Source organism: Nomascus leucogenys, chromosome 18 (assembly GCF_006542625.1).
Source record: "Nomascus leucogenys isolate Asia chromosome 18, Asia_NLE_v1, whole genome shotgun sequence".
NCBI lineage: Eukaryota > Metazoa > Chordata > Mammalia > Primates > Hylobatidae > Nomascus > Nomascus leucogenys.
The window spans coordinates 71108389-71133121 of NC_044398.1; the positions used below are offsets into that span (position 1 = coordinate 71108389).

The 24733-nt window shown below is 36.7% G+C and overlaps 2 protein-coding genes across 4 annotated transcripts in view; one reads left to right on the forward strand and one right to left on the reverse strand.

Moving 5' to 3' along the window:
- ERCC8 (ERCC excision repair 8, CSA ubiquitin ligase complex subunit) overlaps window positions 1-2969 on the reverse strand; it is a 71109-nt gene extending 68140 nt beyond the window's left edge. For all 3 annotated transcript variants that reach the window (XM_030797745.1, XM_030797743.1, XM_030797741.1), the window contains exon 1: window positions 2823-2969. Coding sequence is in view for 2 of the 3 variants with exons in the window: in XM_030797743.1 (XP_030653603.1) it covers window positions 2823-2899 (77 nt within the window). In the remaining variant the exon portion in view is untranslated. The remainder of the gene's footprint in view (window positions 1-2822) is intronic.
- Window positions 2970-3051: 82 nt separating this feature from the next.
- The window catches only part of NDUFAF2 (NADH:ubiquinone oxidoreductase complex assembly factor 2), a 213450-nt gene continuing 191768 nt past the window's right edge, over window positions 3052-24733 (forward strand). The window contains 1 exon segment of the mRNA XM_004093259.3: window positions 3052-3273. Coding sequence (XP_004093307.3) covers window positions 3147-3273 — 127 coding nt within the window. The 5' untranslated portion in view covers window positions 3052-3146.

Genomic DNA, 24733 nt, shown 5'->3' on the forward strand with positions numbered 1-24733 from the left:
ACTAAAAAATTATACAAAAAGATATAGTCAAAATCATAGTATATAAAATAGAATACTAAATAATGTTCAAATAGTCAAATGAAAGCAGGAAAGGGGAAACATAAATATGGAGCAGCTAGCACTCTCACCTGTTAGTGGTGGGACTGGAAAACGCTTTTGGAAAACTGTCAGTTTCTTAAAAAGTAAAGGATATATCTAGTAGCTCCACTGTTATGCATTAACTTAAGAGAAATAAAAGCATATGTTCATACAATGACTCATACATGAATTTTCAGAGCAGCTGTAAATGTATTAGTCCTGAACTGGAAACAACTCAGATGTCCATCGACAAGTGACTAGATAAACTGTGGTATATCTGCACAGTGGGATACTCCATAGCAAAAAAAAGGAATTGATACATGCAATAACATGGAGAAATTTCAAAATAATGTAATTATGCTGAGTAAAAGAAGCCAGACAAAAAAGATTCCATTTACATAAAATACTAAATATGCAAACTAATCTATAGTGACCTAAAGCAGATCAGTGGTTTCCTGACAAGGAAGAGGGTAAAGCAGAGAAAGAAGGGAGAGAAGGATTATAAAGGACCGTCAAAAAATTTTTAGGGTTATGGATGTTCTCTTGATTATGGTAATGGTTTCAAAAGTAAATATATGTCAAAATTCATCAAATTGTATATTCTCATTTAATGTGCAGGGTATTGTATGTCAATTATACCTCAATAAAGTTGTAAAATGTTTTTTTAGAGGGTGTAAATTGTGAACACTGCATATCAGTGTTCATGCTTTTGCCCTTACATGATGACAAGGAAGAACAGTAGACATCTCCTATGAATAAAATGGAACTATATAGATGTTTAGTTAAGCAAAAACATCACTTAATGACGGAAATATTTTTTTAAAAATTTTAGGCTGTGTGGTATCTCGCATATATAATCCCGGCACTTTAGGAGGCGAAGGCAGGAGGATCACTTCAGCCCAGGAGTTCAAGACTAGAATGGGAAACACAGGCAGACCCTATCTCTACAAAACATTTAAAAATTAGCTAGGTGTGTGGGCACATGTCTGTGGTCCCAGCTACTTAGGAGGATGAGATGGGAGGATCATTTGAGCCTGGAAAGTCGAGGCTGCAGTGAGCTGTAATTGCGCCACTGCATTCCAGCCTGGGTGACAGAGCAAGACCCTGTCTCAAAAAAAAAAAAAAAAAATTTTTTTTTTAATTTTTAAATACTTTGTCTTAAACGTATAAGCAATCCTCACCTGGCATAGTCTGATATGAATTTCAGTTACCACAGTTTATTAACTGTGAGAAATAGCATAAAAGTTTGCTACTAGCTTTTCAGTTCACAAATCATTACATAAATAACATATGAATCAAAATTAGTGACCAATTTGCAATTTTACTTCTTTCAAAGTCTATGGGTGATTGGTCACTGTGCATCTGTTACTCAGTTCACACACAGGCTGCAAAGCATGGAGGTTTGTTATTAATATTTCTGTGCCCTTGAGATAAACCCACATGGAATTTTACAGATTAAAAGAGGAAATTTGCCAGAAGAATGAAAGTGCACTAAAGAAGAGTGATAATACTAGAAGTGAAACTTGCATTAAACATAAATGGAGCAAATGAAAAACGTAGCTGCCCGTGAGAACATGCTGATTGTGGCAACAATGACACTGCCGCCATTTGAGACATTCTAGCTATGCAGACTGAGGAAATCAGTGAAGGCGAACTTAATAGACATAAATGAGGAAAAGTGGTTGTGATGAAAGGCTGATGATGTGCCAGAGGAAGTGACACTGGCAAAAAAAACACATTAAAGGAACTCTCAGAGATATTTCACAACATTGAAAACGTAACAGATAAAATGTTGGAAACTAATATTTAAATTTCTCCAGAACGCAGAACCCATATGCACCTGTGTTCTCCAAGTAAATATCTTCACAGGTTCCTCAATTAATGTGGGCAAAATTAAAAGTAAAACTTGCTTCTTCCCTTTGGAAAACCCTCTCTCAGAGTGTATTACCAACATTCAACTTCTTATACAAGACACATCTGGAAATCATTATTCATTCTTCTCTTTTCGTCATTCACGTATCCAATCAATTTCCATGGCCTGTTGATTCTATTTCTTAGACGTTGTTCAAATCTTTCCACTATCTTTATTCTACTTGGCAACTCTGTGGCCCAGGCTTCCATCAACTCTCTCCCGGACAAGTGTAATCACAACAGTTACCTAACTTGGCTCCCACTCTTGCTCAGTTGCAACCCATTCTCCAAGCAGAAAACAAAATGCAATAGCTGTTACCTTATTCTCATCGTCACACCTCTACTCAAGTACACAAGGCTCTTCCTCATCTAGTTTCTGTCTACTTCATCTCTTGTCAATGGTCCCTACCCCAATTCTCCGCTCTAGTCATTCTGAACTTTGTTCAATTCCTGGCCTGTGTCCTCTGCCTTTAATAGGCTGCCTGACACACTGTAGGAACTCACTAAATATGCAGACTGAATGAATGAACGAGTCCTTGGAGGGCAGTTATTCTTTGGAGTAACTTGAGAAGGAATACAGTACAACGAAGTATTCTTATGCAGGTTTATAGTGTCTTCACCTGAGCCCGCGGGGGAACCCCCCCCCGCCCCCCGCCTGCAAGTTGTTACCAGTAAATAAAAGGGATCCTATTTTCGCAAGCCACACAGCATTAGAGGGCAAATAATAGTTTGGTGGCAGGAGAGCGAAGAGACGGGAAAGTGTGGGGCAAAGCTTACAGTCATTGGTCCAGATTCTAACTGGCCTGTTAGCCAAAAAGTAAGGTTTTCTTTACCTCCGTGTTGACTCTGCTCTCCGAAGGCGAAGAGGGTCCTCCAAACCCGTTTGTCGTGCGGACAAAAATCCCAGCATGTCGTGTCCTCACAGAGGCTGGAGCACTGGACGTCGCCATGACAGAGCTCAGGGGCGGGACTGGAACAGCAGAGTCTCCCATTGGTCAGTCGGTGATATATCCGACCAATGGTGAGCGCCGTTACTAGAAGGGCTCCAGGATGGAGGCCGGCCTGACTTCTCCGCCTCAGTGGGCTGGGTCGGCGGCTGGAGCTTTACCCCTTCTGCGGATCCCGGTGCTGGCAGCGCTGGAAACTGGGTGGACGGCATGGGTTGGTCTCAGGATTTGTTCCGCGCCTTGTGGAGATCGCTGTCAAGGGAAGTGAAGGAGCACGTGGGCACGGACCAATTCGGGAACAAATACTACTACATCCCGCAGTACAAGAACTGGAGAGGTGAGGTGGCGGCGTGGGCAGCGATTGCGTGGTCAGTAAAGGAGAGAAAAGTGAGAGCCCCTAGTCAACTAACGCATCATGCGACACTTAGGGTGTCACCGGAGAGAATTTCCCGAGTTCGTTCGCCCCTGTCGACCCCTTCACTCTGGCATCGGAGCCCTACCCAGCCCGGCTCTGGGCGCCTTGGCCCAGTCTCGTGCGTCCGCGGTCCCTAGGACCCAGCGCCTTCCCCCGGCGTGCCCCGGGCTGCTCGCGCTGTTAAGGCGCACCATTACTTTCCTCCCAGCCACGCCGGTAGAGGAGCCTCAGTTTTAGCCCTGGACTGGCGACGGAGGCAGGGAAAAGTCCACGGAAATCTTTCACCAAAGGGGCTAGGAAGGGCCAGGAGAGGAGTTTTTCGTACGCTGTTCCCCGCCTTGTGACCCAGAGCTGAGTAGTGTAATTGAAGAGGAGTATCTTCAGCGCCTCGGCTGTCCTCTTTCTTGGTGTTTACCCTTTTCGGTGGCAACCTGGCTCCAGCGCTGGCCCCATGCGCCTTCCTTACTACCCAGACTTGTCAGAAGTAGATCCATATCCCCACAAGGCTCGCTGATTCCTTTCTCGGGAGTTTACATTCTAAGACCCCGTTGAGCTCAATTTAAGAAACGTGGCACTAATCATGGTGTTACTGTGTAGGATTCGTGCCAAGTAGTTGAGCGGGTTGTCTGGGGAGTAAGGAGGCGTTGCTGTCCATTGAAATCACACTGTGTAGCCGCCGTCATAACCTTTTCTGTGTTGTTCCATCGCCGCATGCAGAAGATGTCAGGCTTTGGGCGAAGAGGCGTGGGTTACAATCTCAGCGTTGACACCTGGTAGCTCGGGAATCGCGGAAAAAGTACTTGTCCTCTCCAAGTCTCATCATCCTCACTTGAAAGTTAGAGATAATATAAGATCAGTAATGTTGAGAAGTACTAAGACCTTTCCAAGATTATGTGCCATTCATTTCCCACACGTATAAAATGTATTCTGTGATTTATCACTCTATTAATTAATTTATTTTTGCCTAGCCTTTTTCTGTAACTTACTTTAATATTTAGACTTGTTTCCCTAATGAGCTCTTCTGTCAGGCAGGGAATATGTCTCACAAAAAAAGAAAAAAGCCTACAAAGAACATAGCATGGTATTAAGTATTTCTTGACAGGTTGCAAGCAGAGAGATGTTTCTTTTCCATAAGTTGTCAGTAAAATTAAAAATATGCAAACTGTCAGATTGAGTTTTTTTTAAATTGAAATATAATTTACATACAGTAACATTCACCCTTTATGGTGTACAGTTTTATTGTTTTTGACAAATGAGTACAGAGTAACCTCACTGGATTCAAGTAATAGAATAATTCCATCACCACCAGAATTTCCTCTAACTCCTTAGTAGTTCATTCCCACACCCTTTGGCAACTACTGATGTGTTTTATGGGCCTATAGTTTTGCCTTTTCTAGAATATCATATAAATGGGATTATACAGGATTTAGACTTTTGAGTCTGGCTTGCTTCACATAGCATAATGTAGCTGAGATCCATCCATGTGTCAGTAGTTGTTCCTTTTTATTGCTCAGTAGTATTCCATTGTATGGGTTTGCCAGTTTATCTGTTCACAAGCTGATGGACATTAGGATGTTCCCAGTTTCTGTGATTGCGAAAAAAGCTCTACAAACATTCCCATACAGGATTTGTGTGAATGTAAGTTTTCATATCTCTTGGGTAAATATCTAGTAGTGGGATTACTGAGTTGTGTGATCAATGTGTGTTTAACTTAATGAGAAACTACCAAACTGTTTTTCAAAGTAGCTGTACCATTTTGTATTCCTGCCAGCAATGCATTAAAATTCTAGTTGTTTCCACACCCTCACCAGCACTTAGTATTATCTGATTTTTGGGTGTGTTTTTATTTTAGCCATTTTGATAGATGTATAATGGTATCTCATTGTGATTTTAAGTTTCATTTTCCTAATGCCTGAGGATGTTGACAGTCTTTTCATGTGCTTATTTACTATCTACAGATCTTCTGTGAAGTATAGTTCAAACCTTTTGCCCATTAAAAAATACATTTATGGTTGGGTGCAGTGGCTCATGCCTGTAATCCCACCACTTGGGGAGGCCGGGGTGGGTGGATCACCTGAGATCAGGAGTTCCAGACCAGCCTGGCCAACATGGTGAAATGAAACCCCATCTCTACTAAAGATACAAAAATTAGCTGGGCATGGTGGCATGTGCCTGTAATCCCAGCTAGTCGGGAGGCTAAGGCAGGAAAATCACTTGAACCTGGGAGGCGGATGCTGCAGTGAGCCGTTATCACACCACTGCACTCCAGCCTGGGTGACAGAGTGAGACTCCATCTCAAAAAAACCCAAAAACAACAAATATATTTATACTAGTTTTTGTATCATTCATTTCTATAGAGATACAATATCATTAAAGTTTCAAATTAACAGTCATGTCTATTCTACAATAACATGAATATTTTATTTTTATATATTCTCACTAATTTGTATATTTTCTTACATAATTGTAATTGCATTTTGAGAGTTTTATTGAAGTATAATCGACAAAAAAATTGCCCATGCTTAAAATGTACAATTTGGTAAGTTTTGACATATGTATATATCTGTGAAACCATCAACATAGTCAAGAAAATTAACATATCCACTATCCACGACAATTTGTTGTGCCCCTTTCTAGTCCTGCCTTATGCTTTTGCTTCCATGGATAGGCACTCATCTGATTTCTGACACTATACATTAGTTTGTATTTTTTAGAATTTTTAGTTATTTTTATTTATTTATTTTGAGATGGAGTCTCGCCCTGTCACCCAGGCTGGAGTGCAGTGGCGCTATCTCGGCTTACTGCAACCTCTGCCTCCCGGGTTCAAGTGATTCTCCTGCGTCAGCCTCCCGAATAGCTGAGATTACAGACGTGCGCCACCCTGCCCAACTAACTTTTTGTATCTTTAGTAGAGACGGGGTTTCACCATGTTGGTTCGGCTGGTCTTGAACTCCTGACTTTGTGATCTGCCTGCCTCAGCCTCCCAAAGTGCTGGGATTGCAGATGTGAGACACCACACCTGGCTAGAATTTTATTTAAGTGGAAGCATACAGCACATATTCTGCTTTTTTTTTTTTTTTTTTTTAGGTTCTCCACTCAGCATAATTATTTTGAGATTCATCCATGTTTTTGTGTTTATCAGTAGTTTATTTCTTTTTAATGCTGAGTAATATTCCATTGTATGTGTATACCATAATTTGTTTATCCATTCACCTGTTCATATATATTTGGGTTGTTTCTAGTTAGGGGCTATTACAAATAAATTATGAACATTCATGTGTAAGTCTTTATATGGACATATGTTTTTATTTCTCTTGATGTAATATTTAGAAATGGAATGACTGAGTCAACTTGTTAGGTGTATGTTTAACTTCTTAAGAAACTGCCTAAGTGGTGGTACTGTTTTACCTTCCCACCAGTAGTGTATGAGATTTCCAGTTGTCCTATATCCTTATCAACACTTGGTATGGTCAGTCTTTAATTTTAGCTCTTCTAGTAGGTGTGTTATGGTATCTCATTTTTTTTCTTTAGTTTTCTGTTTGCTATTAGTTGGTTTTTTTAGATTCTAGTTTTAAAATAGAGTAAAATTAACTTTTAAAATTGGTGTATAGTTCTATAAATTTGAACACATGTGATTCATGTAACCACCACCAAAGTCAGGATACAGAACAGTTCTGTCACCCTGAATAACTCCCTCATGCTAACTTTTTGTAGTCACAATCTCTACTCATCCCTAACCTCAGCAACCACTGATTTGTTCTCTGCCATTATACTTTTTTCCGTTTGAGACTGTCCCACATGTATACTTATACCATATGTAAGTAACCTTTTGAACCTGGCTTCTATTCAGCATAATGCCTTTGAGATTCATTACGTGTATCAGTAGTTTGCTCCTTTTTACTGCTGATTAGTATTCCATGTTAATGGATGCACCAGTTTGTTCATTTACTCATTAAAGGGCATTTGAGTTTAGTTACTTGCAGTTTTTGGTGATTATGAATACAGCTGCAAGAAACATTCACATATGGGTTTCGTGTGAACATAAGTTTTCGTTTTCCATGAGTACATACCTAAGAGTGTGAGTGCTTGGCCATAGCAGCTCCAGCTTACTCTGTAAAATGGAAATAACAGTACCTACTTAGCCTCACAAAGTATTTTTGCTACTCATGAGAGACAAATTGGATAACGTAGCATTTAAGAGAATGGGATTTAATGTCAAAATCAGTTTGACTTAATTCATAGAGACCTTTTACTTGGTCATTTTTTAAAAATTTATCACTGATTCGTAGTTTTCAGCATAGAGATCATGATATGTTTTGTTAAATTTATTATAAAGTATATTATATTATATTGTTATTATAAATGATGCTTTAAAAAACGTAATTTCTAATCTTTGTTACTATTATATTGAAGTACAATAGATTTTTCCATGTTGAGCGTGTATCTTGCAACCTATTTTACTCACCTACTAGTTCTTGAATGAAGCCTTTTGCAGATCCTTTGGACATTCTCTGTAGGTAATTATATCAACTGTGGATAGAGACAGTTTTGTTTTTATCCTTTCTCACTTATTTGCATTCTATTTCCTTCTCTTGCCTGGCTGCACTAGATGAGCCTCCAGTATAATGTTGAATAAGAGTGGTGAGCATAGATATCTTTTTCTTGTTCCATATCTTAGAATAAAAACATTTAGTCTTTCATTTTTTTTTTCCCCAAGGTGGAGTTTCGCTCTCGTTGCCCAGGCTGGAGTGCAATGGCGTAATCTTGGCTCATTGCAACCTCCACCTCCTGGGTTCAAGCGATTTTTCTGCCTCAGCCTCCTGAGTAGCTGGGTTTACAGGCATGTGCCACTATGCCTGGCTAATTTTTTATTTTTAGTAGAGATGGGGGTTCACCATGTTGGACAGGCTGGTCTCGAACTCCTGACCTCAGATGATCTGCCCACCTTGGCCTCCTAAAGTGCTGGGATTACAGGCATGAGCCACCACGCCCAGCCACTAGTCTTTCATTGTTAAGTGTGGTTTTAGCTATAATTTTTTAGGTACCTTTTATTAAATTAACAAAGTTCCCTGTACCTCGTTTGCTGAGCACTTTCTCTTATGAATTGATGTTGAATTTTTTCAATTTTGCCACATGCTTGCTTGCTTGCTGGGTTTTTTTTTTTTTTTTTTGGTTCTGTTGTAATGATCATGTGGTGAATTTATACTGATTGACTTTTAAAAATTAATAGACTTTATTTTTTAGAGCAATTTTAGGTTTACAGAAAAATTGAATGGAAATTACCCAGATATTACTGCTCCCACAATGCAGTTTCTCCCATTGTTAATATCTTGCATTAGTGTGCCCTCACTTCCTCCCTTCCTGCTACCAAACCTCTAGCAACCACTGATCTTTTCACTGTCTCTGTAGTTTTGCCTTTTCAAGAATGTCATATAGTTGCTGTCATATAGTATGTGGTCTTTTCAGACTGGCTTCTTTCACTTAGTAATATGCACTTAAGTTTCCTCCATGTTTTTTTGTGGCATAATAGCTCCTTTCTTTTTATTTATTTATTTATTTTTGAGACAGAGTCTCACTCTGTCGCCCAGGCTGGAGTGCAGTGGTGCGATATTGGCTCGGTGCAACCCTTTCTGCCTCTCAGGTTCAAGTGATTCTCCTGCCTCAGCCTCTCGAGTAGCTGGGATTACAGGTGCCCACCACCGTGCCCGGCTAATTTTTGTAATTTTAGTAGAGACAGGGTTTTGCCATGTTGGTCAGGATGGTTTTGAACTCCTTACCTCAGGTGATCCGCCTGCCTCAGCCTCCCAAAGTGCTAGGATTACAGGAGTAAACCAGATGCCTGGCCATCTACTTTCTTTTTATTGCTAAATAATATTCTGTTGTATGGTTAGAACCACTGTTTATTCATTTGCATATTGAAGGACATCTTGGTTGCTTCCAAGTTTTGGCAATTATGAATAAAGCTGCTATAAATATTCCTGTGCAGTTTTTTGAGTGGACATAAGCTTTTAACTCATTTGGCATTGATTGATTGTTGAATGTCTTGAATATTGCATTTGTCAGGTACACTCCACTTGGTCATGATGCATTATCCTTTTTATATATTATTGGATTGATGTGCTCACATTTTATTGAAGAATTTTGTTTTTTGTTCTTCAGGATCTTAATTTCTTCCTTTTAATGCGTTTTCTAGGTTTGTTTTTAGGTTAATGCTGGCCTTATAAAGTGAGTTAAATTTTGTTTCCTTCTTTTGCATTTTCTGGAAGAGTTTGTGAAGAATTTGTATTACTTATTTCTTACATGTTGGATATAAATCGTCTGTGAAGCCATCTGGTCCTGGAGTTTTCCTTGTTGGAAGGCTGGAATTAAAAATTCAAAGATAATAAATTTTTAACCTACAAATTTAATATCTTTAGCAGGTATAAGACTACTCAGGCTATCTGTTTCGTCTTAGGTAAGTTTTGGTAGTTTGTATCTTTTGAGTAGTTTGCCCTTTTTATCTAATATGTTGAATTTACGGTCATAAAGTTGTAATACCTCTTCATTTTTTTTTAATGTTTGTACGATTTGTAGTGATATCCTCTCCTTCTTTCCTGAATTGATAATTTGTGGCTATTCTTGTTTTCTTGGCCTATCTGATGAGTGGTTTGTTAATTTTATTGATCATTTTAGAGAATTAGCTTTGAGTTTCACTGATTTTTCTCTGTAAGTTTTTTCCATTGGTTTCAGAACTTAGCACTTTCTCTTATATCGTCATCGTTTTCTTCTGCTTTCAATTGGTCTTATATGTTCTTATAGGTTCTTAAGGTGGCCACTGAGATCATAATTTGACCTGTTTATTTTTTAATATGCATTTTTAATGTTGAAATTTCTTGTGGGCACTGTTTTGGCCACATTTCACAGATTTTTATCTTAAAATTTTTGTGTAGTGAATATATTTTCTTATTTATTTTTTCCTATATGACTTATGTATTTATTTAGAAGTATGTTCTTTAATTTACAAATATTTGGAGATTTTCTAGATGGAGATTTTCATTGACTTCTAGTTTAATTCCATTATATTCAGAGAACACATTTTATATGATTTCAGTTATTTTAAATGTATTGTAAATTGTTTTATGGCCTAGAGTATGGTGCAATTTGGTAAATGTTCTGTTTGTGCTTGAGAAAAATATATTATCTATTTTGCTATTTTGGGTTGAATGTTCTTTAAATGTCAGTTAGCCCAAGCTGGTTGATAGAGTTGTTCAAGCTTTCTATATTCATACTGATTTTTATTTATATTTATTGTATCAATTATTGAAAAAAGTATGTTACAGTCTCTGAATATAAGTGTACATTTGTCTTTTACTTTTTCCAGTTCTATCAGTTTTCGCATCATGTATTTTCAATACCTATTGTTAGGTCCTTATACATTTATAATTGAAAGATAATAATACAAATTACCCAAAGTAAAACACAGAGAGAAAAAAGACCAGAAAAAAAAGAGCAATTAGCAAGCTGTGGGATACCCTCAAGTGGCCTAATATATGTAATTGGATACCATGAGGGGTAAAGGTCCTTTTGCAGGTCAAATATATTTGAAGAAATAATGGCCAAAAATATTCCAAATTTGATGAAAACTATAAACCCACAGACCCCAAATCATCAACAAATTCCAAAAAAAAAAAAAAGTTTAGAAAACCACACCAAGGCATATTATAATCAAATTGCTGAAAGCCATTGATAAAGAGAAAATCTTTATAGAGCAAGAGAAAAGACACATTGCTTACAGAGGAAGAAGGACGAAAATGAGATCAGGTTTTTTTAAAAGAAACAATATAAGCTGGAAGACAGTGGAACAATATCTTTAAAGTACAAAAAGAGAAAGTCTGCCAACCTATAATTTTGTACACAACAAAAATATCTTGTTAAAACAAAGGCAAATGAAGGTTTTTTCAGACATACAGTACCTGAAAGAATTCATTACAGAGAGACCATAATTCCCTTTCCTCTTCCCTGTACTGGATATCTTATTCCCTGGATTCTGGGCCTTTCACCACAGCTTTGTAGCATATATGCTTCAGTAGCCTCCTGAGAAGAGGTTCAAGGCGGATAAAGTTTTTGAGTCTTTGAATGTCTGAAAAGATTTTTATTCTGTCCTCATTTGATTGATGTATTTGTTGGGTGTAGTTTCTACTGCAGTCATAGTGAGTAAATGTCTAGAGAAAAGCAAGCAGTAAATTCTATATGAGCTTAAAAGGAGTAGCCTATGAATTGAGGAAGAGTATATGCATAATGTGGGCTTTGGTAAATGTTTTTAATTTAACCTAATGCTATGGTTTACTGTATTTATATCTATTTTAAAATGCATGATTACATTGAATAACAGTGTTTTGGCTTTTATAGTAAAACTTTTTTTCAAATTTAGTAGGTATAAAATTATTTGAGATAGTCACACATACTTTGTATGTGCCATATTGACAACAACCAAAGGAATTTATCCTTTCCATGCAAATGAGGAACACGTAGACACAGATGTAAATGTTCTAAATCATTATTTCTAGTGATATAAGTTAGAATTGTTTTACTGGAAGATTGTTTGTGGTGCTTTTTGAGTGTTGGCTATGTATTTTAGAGAAAGTAGCTGGTAACTAGGACTAGTTCCAGCTTTACAGGTCACCATGATACCCATATCCATGTCTCTGGTCCCAAGTCAGCTGTAAGATAGCCAAAGACCTATGATGTGGCTGGGTGTGAGAATTCTGCCCCATATAGGCATTCTGTGTAGGTTGGTAACAGACCAAACATGGTCAAATTTTTTTCTGTTGAAATTTTAACTCATAGATATAATATATAGAGAGAGGAAAATATGAGAATAATTAGGGATCAGTAGATACCCATTTCTAAGAAGTTAGGGTGGCAAGCATGTCGAAAGGTTCCTATTAGACCACAATAGGTATTGTTGTGTTCTAAATCATGTTCCGGTTGTCTCTACTTTGCAGATGTTGAGTTTATCGTCTTTCTTCCGGTATCTTTACAGTATTCCCTGGTTACCTGAGGTAACTTGAGCATAACTGTTCTTTGAAATCTGAGACTAGCTAACATATATACTAGATTTTAGACTAGCTAACATATGTACTAGATTTTAGAAAATTTTAGGTATCTGAAAATACAACTTTTTCCTTTCATGTGTTAATTTTGTCTCTTAGAAATTCTTCCTGTTAAATATCAAGGAACTCATGACCTCAAGTGATCTGCCTGCCTCAGCCTCCCAAAGTGCTAGGATTATAGGCGTGAGCCACCGTGCTCTGCTGTCCATTTTTTTTTTTTTTTAATAGTAGCCATCCTAACAAGTATAAGGTGATAGCTTATTGTGGTTTTAACTTGATTTCCCTGTTGGCTAGTGATATTGAGAACCTTTTCATATACTTGTTGGCTATTTGTATGTTTTCGTTGGAGAAAAGCCTGTTAGTTCCTTTGCCCATTTTAAGATCAATTTATTTGGTTTTTTGCTATTAAGTCATAGAAGTCGCTGATATATTTTGGTTTTTAATCCTTTATGAGATATGGTTTGCAAATATTTGTCTTATTCCATAGGTTGCCTTTGTATCATTTGCTTTGCAGAAGTATTTTGGTTTGACGTAATCAAACTTACCTGTTTTTGCTTTTGTTGTTATGTGCTTTTGGTGTCATATCCAAGAAATCATTTCCAAAGCCAATGTCAAGAAGCTTTTTCCCTGTTTTCTTCTAAGAGTTTTGTAGTTTAAGGACTTACATTGAAATCTTTAATTCATATTGAGTTGATTTTTATATACCGTGTGAGATAAGGGTCCAATTTCATTCCTCTGCATGTGGATATCTAGTTTTCCCAATACCATTTATTTGAAGAGATTATCTTTTCTTCACTGTGTGTTCTTGGCAAAATTGTCAAAACTCACTTGCCCTCATGTGTGGGTTTATTACTAGGTTCTGTCTTCTGTTCCAATAGTTTATATGTCTGGTTTTATACTGGTACCATACTGTTTTGATTACTGTAGCTTTTAAATGTATTTTGAAATCAGACAGTGTGATGCCTCCAGATTTGTTCTTCCTGCTTAAAATTGTTTTGGCTACTCAGTGTCTTCTTGTAATTCCATATGAATTTTAGGATTATTGTTTCTATTTCTGGAAAAAAAAGTCATTGGAGTTTTGATAGAGATTGTGTTGAATCTGTAGATTGCTTTGGGTAGTATGAGCACTTTAACAATATTAATTCTTCCAGTCCATGAACATATCAGATGTCATTGCATTTATTCGTGTCTTCTTTAAAGCATTTCTTTCATCAGTGTTTTATAGTTTTCAGTGAATAAGTCTTTCACTTCCTTAGTTTGTTGCTAAATATTTTACTTTATTGATGTTATTGTAAGTAGGTTGTTTTCTTAATTTCCTTTTCAGATAATTTGTTGATAGTACCTAGACATGCAATAGATTTTTGTATGTTGATTTCTTTTTTTTTTTTTTTTTGAGACAGAGTCTCGCTCTGTCACCCAGGCTGGAGGGCACTGGCGCGATCTCAGCTCACTGCAACCTCTGCCCCTGGGGCCTAAGTGATCCTCCTAAGTACTGGGACTACAGATATGTGCCACCATGCCCAGCTAATTTTCGTATTTTTTGTAGCGATGAGATTTCACCATGTTGCCCAGGCTGGTTTTGAACTCCTGGGCTCAAGTGATCCACCTGCCTCGGCCTCCCAAAGTGTTGGGATTATAGGCATGAGCCACCATGCCTGGCCTCTATATTGACTTTGTATCCTGCAACTTTGCTGAATTCATTCATTAGTTTGAACAGCTTTTTTTGTGTGTGGAATCTTTGGGGATTTCTATATGTAAGGTAGTCATCTGCGTCTTCTTCCTCTCTAATTTGGATGCCATTTATTTGTTGTTCTTGCCTACTTGTTCTTGCTAGGACTTCTGTTTTTGAATAGGAGTGGTGAGAGTAGGCATCCTTGTCTCATTCCTAACCTTAGAGGAAAAGCTTTCCGTTTTTCACTCTTGAATATAATATTAACTGTGGATTTGTCATATATGGCCTTCATAATTTGAGGTGCATCCCTTCTATACCTGACACAAAGAATTTTTATCTTAAAAAGGATTGAATTTTGTTGAATGCTTTTCCTGCATCTATTGAGATGGTCATAGAGTTTTTGTCCTTCATTTTGTTGATTTGGTATATCACATTGATTTGTATATGTTATCTCAATTTTTTGAAGTGTTACTTATACATTTATAAAAGTTGTGAGCCAAGAAAAACTTGTGCTGAGGTTTTTATGAAAACATTTACTGCCAAACTATATTTTCTATACTTTCTGTATTTCTATGTGAGTATATTTAGACACACATATATTTGGATTATCAGTTTGCCAAACATTATTTATAATATCTCCTGAATTTTATATTTTATGTTTTTTAGTTAAAAAAATGCTGCCTTTTGAATATGAAGTTCTGAAACACTTTTGAGAAACCAGATCAAAAGAGGTATTAACCAAACTTTAAAGTTGATAATTTAAAATTGAGGTTTGCTAATCAGAAATAGAATTTTGCTTATAACTGAAGGGTGTTTTATACCTTTTGTGCTTCCTTTTTAAGAATATTAGTTGGATTTTAGCTTTTGTTCTAACTTGAGAATCACTGTTTTATTTATTTTTAATTATTGAATTAAAATATAGTAGAGAGAATGAGAAAGCAAACCTCCACATACCTGAAACTTACTTTTTACCATTATACTTGTGGTTAAATATAATTTTCTTCCTAACCCCCAGTTATCTTTCCTATGTTATTTTGAAGCAGGTAACAAACATCTTGTCAATTTACCTATAAACATTTCAGTATGTATCTTTTAAACACAAGCACTCCTGTTTTTAAATGTAACAATAACACCATCATCATATATAGAAATAAATCCCTTAATATCATCAGATATCCAGCCATTCACATTTTCTTGGTTAGCCTATAATGTTACAATGTTCTTGTTTATTGGCTGATCTGTTTACTTTTTTTTTTTATGGTTTAAGTCTCTATAGATTCTCCCTTTATCTTTTTAAACACTGTTCTTCTGATTCCTGATTAGCCTCCTTAGATGTCTTTTTCAGCATAGCCCTCAATTTACTTGAAATTAGCTGTCTGTACCCAGTGAATATTACAGGCTAGTAGCTCCTCATAGTGTTCTGGTGGAATTACTTTGGTAGAACTGTACTCAATGCAGGGTTCCTTCACTTTCAGCCCCTGCTAGTGGGAATCTTAAGACTGTCAGTATCAGGTGAAAGTTTTAATTGCCTGTGAGAAATAGGGAAGGGGCTCATTGGGACACTGACCACGTGTTATTGTTTGGGTTTGTTCTTTTGATGTTTTCTTTTTGCTGTTTTTTGAAAAACCTGTATTTTGTGTATAACCTGTATTAGTGATAACCAGGACTCCCTGTAGTAGCACTAGTGGCATTTTTGAATTTTTTGGACTTGACCGAACATTTGCCACTTGCTCTTAGCCTTGCTCCTCCAATTTTGGGGTTTTCTCAGGACCTATTTTTGGAAAACTATATTGATTCTTTCTAAGCAAGCCTGTTCACTTGTGCTGATTCACAGGCTAGTCAGCATTGCTAAGTTTGCTTTTCATCTCATCCTGTGTCATTTGTTAATTTTCTCACGCGACAGATAGTTATTGACTACTGCTCTAAGCAAAACATCTGTTTTATGTATTTCAGATCTTTTGGCCTTAGTGTCTGACCTTTTAATGGTACCTTTGTTTTCTAGCATAGCTATATCTCCTCATATATTGTTTAATAAATTCAGTTGGGTTTTGGAAGATAAAGGAAGTAAACATGAATCATAGGCTATTGTAATCTGAAGTTTTCATATTTAATTTGTAACAAATTGAAAACATTTTTTTCATTCATTTTGTTCTCAGCTACTTATAAGCTTCCAATCTTTTTAGTAATACTTAAAGTAATGATAACTATTATTTATTAGGTGCTAACTCTGATTACTTCACATTTTTGTAACAACCATGTAACCAGGGATTATTATCCTCATTTTAAATATGAAGTGATTGTTGTTTCTGAATACTTAAATGTACTTTATATGCATGTGCCTGGATATAAAGTAGATGCTGAAAAAAGCAGCTATTCAGTGAATTGAGATGTTTATGGACCCAGAGGCATAAAGACAAAAACAAAACAAAATACGAAAAAACCACAGAAAATGGTTTTTCTGTGGTTTTTCTGTTAGCTGGTTTTACAAAATCTTGAGACAGATGCTTAAGATATACTTTTCTTTTTATTATGGTAAATTGGCCAAATTATTCTTCAGGGACTAAAATATTCTCATTAGAAATAAGAGTATCTTTTCATAATGTCACAACGCCTCTAGTGTGGTTCAGGTTGGGACTTGGTTTAGTCAGTGTCCTAAATATAGTTTCATTGCCAGCCTCAAATTTGTTAAGATACCCAGTCGTAAGGATGAATATATCAAAACCTATGTTATCCACTGTTATATGTAATTGCAATCCTGCATTGTTTTAAATTATCTCACCTCATCATATTTGTATTTAGGATTTAAAATATACTAAAAATTATAATGAATTAGTATGCAGTTGAGTAGTTATTAAGGATCAAAACAAATGAAATGGTTAGAATTATAAGTCAAGTCTCTTGTTTTTAGTAGCTATTGGAAGATCATGATATATAGCTCTTTTCAATGTGATATTTTCTTTTTAACATTTGGGAAATTATGAAGACATTTCAGATTTTTCCAGTAGATGGCAGAATTGTTTTAAAAATTTTAGATTCACTGTTAAATTTTTTTTGAATTGATTTGAAGGAGTAATCATTTCTGTAAAATAATTGGATGTATTTTTTCTTCCAAATAAGCCCTGTACTACTGTTTTATAAACTAACTTTTAAGATAAAGATTTTTAAATGATAATATGGATCATTCCTAATCAGTAATGCACAATGATAGAAGTGGCAATTATATTCTGAAGAATGGATAAAAAAAAATTTAAGTCAAACATTTAGTTTTTTCAATAGTAAGTAACATTCTTTCTTTAGTTATCAGAGATCCAGAGGTCACATGATGTAATCATCACCATGGGCATCATCAGATTGATAGAATATCCTAAAATGTTTTGATTTTAGCTAAAACATGCCTTCAGTTTAGTGATATCTATAAAAAGTTGAACTTACTTTAAAATAATTTGTTGAGTATAAAATAGTAATTTAAAAGTTTTTATACAGGTTGTCTCAGAGTTGTTTGAAGGTTGGATTTTTAATTTTCTGATCTTCGTTTTGAAATTTCATGTCATACTTAGGTTTTCTTCTGAGACTATTTCAAATACTTACTGAATTCCCTTAGTTCGTGTGTATATGTGTTCATGCACTTAAATACTCAATTGTATTTTGTTGAAGGGAAACAAAAACCCTTTTCCCTTACTTACACAAATAGTACCACATCTGTGTCACACTTTCAAACAGAGAAAAACAGGAGGATGAAATGTGTTCACAGTCGTACCTGTCAGTTCTTTATGCTTTATGCTTATGAAGTTAAGGAACCTTAATCTTGAATTCTAGTTTTCCCTGCCGTAGAAATATGAAACGTTTTAACAGAAATGGAACTAATAATGGATGAGTGACTAAGCTGGGTTATGTTTCTAAGTGAGGTTGAAAATATTTCATGTAAGAGAAAAAGAGTTACTTGTCTCCTTTTGTTTTGAGGGTTTTGTAATTGCTTTATATTAAGAATAGTAGTGTCAATAATAACAATAATGAGAATTAGTATTTCTTAAATACTGTGTATAGGCACTATTCCTAGCATTTGTTGTGACTTGCTGTATTTGTTGAAGAATATAATAAATGAGGGAAAATAATATGTCTAGTGTTGATTTGTCAATATCACGTAGCTATGAAACTCAGTTTGCATTCTTTTTGTGTAAAACCCAGTTTCTCTGCATCAGTGTAAATCACATGAAACTATTACTTTTCATACTCCCTCACTTTTCAAAATACTGCCCAGTTCAGCAGTTCCTTTCTGCTGCTGTTTGAAGACTTTGTAAGTGTGAGTTACTCTGCAAGAGTTAGAAAAGTGAGTTGACAAGGTTGCTTTTGAGATTTTTCAACTGAATTGGGTTTGGTAGAGATAGTATCTTCAGAACTATATGTCAGACTTCACTGTTTGATTGTTTGAATAAATTTCCATTCTTATAAAATGAATTGGAAATGTACCTGATTTTTTAAAAAATTAGGTTTGTTATTTTTACACTTAAAAGGCTGTTTTTTTGCTTTTATCTTTATTTCCTTTTAGGTGACTGGTGCCTCCATCTTGTGGTCCAACTCACAAATTGCATCCTTTGCTAGAGATTGTGTTTACACTTTTTTCCCCCTCAGCTGAATAAATGACAGAAAATTATTTTCTGTTTTATTTATTAAAAATATAACTCTGATTAAATATACATCACCTTCAAAGAGGACAGAAGGTGCTCAAAAGGGACCACCTAAAGTGACCTGCTCAAGGATGAAGTCTTATAAAATAAATTATTATTTGTTGATGGTAGTGGTGATGGATGATGGTGGTGGTAGTGGTGGTGGTGGTGGTGAATGAGAGGGGGGTGAAATTGAATTTGCTCTTTATGTTGAGAAACGAAACCTAAAGTCTTCAGCAAAATTTACTATATAACTTGGTCAGGCATGGTGGTTCACACCTGTAATCCTAGCACTTTGGGAGGCCAAGGCGGGTGCATCACCTGAGGTCAGGAGTTCAAGATCAGCCAGGCCAACATGGTGAAACCCTGTCTCTATTAAAAATACAAAAATTAGGCCAGGCGCGGTGGCTCACGCCTGTAATCCTAGCACTTTGGGAGGCCAAGGCGGGTGGGTCACGAGGTCAGGAGATCAAGACCATCCTGGCTAACACGGTGAAACCCCGTCTCTACTAAAAATACAAAAAAATAGCCGGGCATGGTGGCAGGTGCCTGTAGTCCCAGCTACTCGGGAGGCTGAGGCAGGAGAATGGCGTGAATGTGGGAGGCGGAGCTTGCAGTGAGCCGAGATTGTGCCACTGCACTCCAGCCTGGGTGACAGAGCGAGACTCTCTCTCAAAAAAAAAAAAAAATTAGCCAGGCATGGTGGCAAATGCCTGTAATTCCAGCTCCTCAGGAGGCGGAGGCAGGAGAATCGCTTTAACCCAGGAGGCGGAGGTTGCAGTGAGCCGAGATTGTGCCACCACACTCTAGCCTGGGCGACAGAAGGAGACTCTGTCTCAAAAAAAAAATTTACTATGTAATTGCAAACCTTAGCTAATTATTAGAATTAAGAATGAATCAATGTCTGTGGTCCTACTTACTCAGGAAGCTTTGATAGCAGGAGCACTTGAGCTCAGGAGTTTGAGGTTACAGTTAACTATGATTGCATCACTGCACTCTAGCCTGAGTGACAGAGCAAGACTCTTTCTCAAAAAAAAAAAGTCTTAAAAAAGAATGAATTGAGTACTATTTTTTCCTCCAGCTTTATTGAAGTTCAATTTATAAATACAAATTGTATATATTTATATTGCTGAGTATGCTTGAACACCATAAATATATGTATACATTGATATATGTATACTTCGTGATTACCACAATCAAGCTCAGGCAACATATCCTTCACCTCACATAATTATCTTGTTTTTTTTTTTTTGTGGTGAACAAGTACTGATTTTTTTAACATAGGTTTTCTGACAAAACTATGATAGCACAATATGACATTCTTCTTTTCACATTTGTCTCCATGGAATTAACAACAGTGTCATTTTTTGCAAAAGTTGCATCATCAAATTTTCTAAAGATTTTTATTACTCAATGATTAATACTCTATTCACTATCCTTTAGACACCTTCCATGTTCCAATTCTTATTGGTCTAACTACCTTGGCCACCTTTACAATTAGAAAGTAATAATTTTCTCATGAAGCTATATTATTTTGATAGACTTCATGAAACTTTATCTTTTTGAGATTTGCAATTTTACTTTGCATTCACCTTGTGCTACATTTATAAACATTAGAAAATTGCATGGTGGCTCACGCCTGTAATCCCAGCACTTTGGGAGGCCGAGGTGGGTGGATCACGAGGTCAGGAGATCGAGACCATCCTGGCTAACACGGTGAAACCCCATCTCTACTAAAAAATACAAAAAATTAGCCAGGCGTGGTGGCACGCACCTGTAGTCCCAGCTACTTGGGAGTCTGAGGCAGGAGAATTGCTTGAACCCAGGAGGCGGAGGTTGCAGTGAGCCAAGATCACACCACTGCACTCCAGCCTAGTGACAGAGTGAGACTCCATCTTAAAAAAAAAAAAAATGGAGAGACTGACTTATAAACAAAGAGATTGTTATTTATTTATTTATTTATTTATTTATTTATTTTTGAGACAGAGTCCTGCTCTGTAGCCCAGGCTGGAGTGCAGTGGCACGATCTCGGCTCACTGCAACCTCCGCCTTCCAGGTTCAAGTGATTCTCCTGCCTCAGCTTCCTGAGTAGTTGGAACTACAGGCGCGTGCCACCATGCCTGGCTAATTTTTGTATTTTTAGTAGAGGCGGGGTTTCACCATGTTGGTGAAGCTGGGCTCGAACTCCTGACCTCGTGATCCACCTGCCTTGGCCTCCCAAAGTGCTGGGATTACAGGTGTGAGCCACTGCGCCCAGCCAAGATTGCCTTTTAAAGATGAGGTAGAGATTCTAATATTGAGTAGATGTCTAAATGTCCCCTAATATAAGTTACATAGTGAAGATTTTTATTTACCTTGAAACTATTGTTTGCCTACATGTTCTAGGAACTTCAGTTACTCTGTTAATGAGTACACAGTCAGTGAGGAATTCTTGGATGTAAATAACTCTGCAACTTGCCTTCCCCTCACTGGCAAGATTTTTGAAAAGGGAGTCAACCTACTGACTTCATCCCTCATCTAGAACTCATCTTTCCGTAAGTGTTGTACATTGTACTGCATTTCCCATTTGGATTATAGGCAATTGCTTGTATAGCTAGGTCCCTGACTCTGTGTTCTTCTGGACATTTTCTAGATTGTAGCAGGTATTCAGCAAAACTTGTTCATCCATTTGACTGATATTTATTGTATACCTTGTAGGCCAGGCACAGTTCTGGGCATTTGAGATACTGTATTAATAAGCAGAATACTGAAAAATCTGTGGCTTTACTGAGCTTACATTGAAGCTGAAGGAATCAGATGGTTTTAAAAACTGTCATAGTTGTTACAGTGTGGTGAGTGTCAAGAGAAAAGAAAAACTAGGTTAGAGTTGAGATCAGAAGTGTTGGCTATAGAGAGTGGGTTGAAATCTTAAATGTGATGGTTAGGGTAGATTCATTGAAAAGGTGATATTTGAACAAAGACTTGAAGGGAGTGAGGAAGTTAGCTAAGTGGATATCTGGAGCAAGAGCACACCAACCAGAGGGAATAGCAGTATACATTTTGCTTTCACTGTGGAGAAAATGGAGAATTATTCCAGGGTTTTTAGCAAAGGAGTTACATAATCTAATTTGTGATTTTAAAAGGATTGCTGAATTTTTTTTTAATTGAGAATAGACTGTAGCAGGCAGAGATTGAAGCAGGGAGATCATTTAATAGGCTTTTTTGATGTTGTTTTTGTTTTAGCTCTTCAACAATTTTAGACTTACAGAAAAGTTGCAAGAATAATACAAAGAATTCTCACATACTTTCCCCAAATCAACCAAATGTTACTGTTATACCACATTTGGTTCATCTTTCCAGTTTTTAAGATTTATTTTTTAAATTAACAAATAAGATGTATTATTTATGATGTATAGCATAATGTTTTGATATATGTATATATTGTGGAATGGCTAACTCAAGCTAATTAACATATGTATTACCTCATAATTTTTTTTTGTGGTGAGAACACTTAAAATCTCTCTTAGCACTTACAAAGTTTACAACACTTTTTTTTTTTTTTTTGGAGACAGAGTCTCACTCTGTTGCCCAGGCTGGAATGCAGTCGTGCCGTCTTGGCTCACTGCAACCTCTGCCTCCCAGATTCAAGCGATTCTCCTGCCTCAGCCTCCTAAGTACCTGGGATTGCAGGCATGCACCACCATGCCCGGCTAACTTTTATATTCTTTGGTAGAGACAGGGTTTCACCATGTTGGTCAGGCTGGTCTTGAACTCCTGACCTCAAGTGATCTGCCTGCCTTGGCCTCCCAAAGTGCTGGGATTACAGGTATAAACTACCGCGCCCAGCCACATAACGTTGACTACCATTACCATGTTGTACAATGGAACTCTTGAACTTACTCCGTCCTGTCAAAGAATGTTCATATCCCTTGACCAACATTTCCCCAATATCTACCACCCACCAGACTCTGGTAACTCCTCCTGTTCCTGCCCTTTTTTGACCCAGGTGCCTTACCATTTTCAGATGACCTTCATTAACTAAATCCTTTGTCACGTATTTTCTGTCCATTCCTCATTTTGTGGGTGTTGCTATGTCTGAGAATAGTTTAATGCAGTACTAGGAAGAGGTTCCCAAACCTGGCCAATTGTCAGAATTTCCCCAAACCCACTAACATAATTAGAATCTCCCCTGGTTTTTCTGATTTTTCAACTAGGTCTACGAACCACTGACTTGACAGATACAGAAGACAGAAAAATTGTACTGACCTGAGCCCATACCTAAAGTAAATGATTTCAAATCTGACTTGACATAGCTGAGAACATAATCTTCCTCCAACTTTATTAAGGTTTAATTGACAAAAATTGTGTATATTTAAAGTGTACAATGTGATATTTTCATATATGTATACATTGTGAAATGATTAAATCAAGCTAATGAACATATCCACACCTCACAGACTTATTTTTTTGTGGTGAGAACACTTAAGATCTACCTTCTTAGCAATTTTGAAGTATATAATATATTACTATTAAATATAGTCACCATGCTGTACAATAGATCTCTTGAACTTATTCATTCTGTTTAAGTCAAACTTTGTAGTCTTTGACCAGCATCTTCCCATTTCCCCACCCCAGCCCCTGGCATCCACCATTCTACCCTTTGTTTCTATGAGTTCAGCTTTTTAAAGATTCCACATATAAGTGAAATCATGTGGTATATTTGTCTTTTTGTGCCTGTCTTATTTCACTTAGCATAGTATCTTCCAGGTTCATTCATGTTGTCATAAATGGCAGATTTCCCTCTTTTTAAATGTTTATAATAGAGTTCCATTGTGTATATATACCACATTTTCCTTATCTGTTCATCTGTCAATAGACACTTAAGTTAATTCCCTATCTTGATTATTCTAAATAATGCTACAGTGAACATGGGAGTGCAGATATCTCTTTGGCATACTGATTTCATTTCCTATGGATATATACCCAGTAGTGGGATTGCTGGATCATATGGTAGTTCTATTTTTAGTTTTTTGAGAAATCTCCGTACTGTTTTTCCATAATGGTTGTACTAATTTACATTCCCACCAAGAGTGTGCAAGGTTTTCCTTTTCTCTACATTGTCGACAACACTTGTTACCTTTTGTCTTTTTGATACTAGCCATTTGAATAGGTGCGAAGGTATGTCTTGTTGTGGTTTTAATTTGCATTTTCCTGGTGATTATTGATGTTGAATATTTTCATCATATGCCTGACGGCCATTTATATGTCTTCTTTTGAGAAATGTCTTCTTAGATCTTTTGCCCAATTATGAATTGGTTATTAGTTTTTTTTCCTGTTGGATTGTTTAAGTTCCTTGTATATTTTGGATATTAACCCTTTATCAGGTGTACAGTTTGCAGATACTTTCTTCCATTCCAAAGATTGTGTCTTTGTTGATGATTTTGTTGTGCAGAAGCTTTTTAATTAGAGGTAATCCCACTTGTTTATTTTTGCTTTTCTTGCCTGTGTTTTTGGTGTCATATCCAAGAAATTATTGCCAAGACCAAGAAGTGTTCCCCTCTGTTCGCTTCTAGTTTTACAGTACAAGTCCTGTGTTTTAAGTCTTTAATCTATTTCAAGTTGATTTTTTAATATAGTGTGAGATGAGGGTCTAATTTCATTCTTTTGCATGTGGATATCCAGTTTTCCAAACATTATTTACTGAAGAGACTTTCCTTTTCCCATCTGTGTTCTTGGCATCTTTGTAAAAAATCTATTGATGGTAAATGCATGGCTTTATTTCTGGACATCCTATTCTGTCCCAATGGTCTTTGTGCTAATACCATGTTGTTTAGCTACTTTAGCCTTATAGTAGATTTTGAAATCAAGTAGTGTGGTGCCCCAGCCTTGTTCTTTCTGCTCAAGATTGCTTTGGCTATTTAGAGTCTTTGGTGGCTTCACTGAAATTTTAGGATTGTTTTTCACTATTTCTGTAA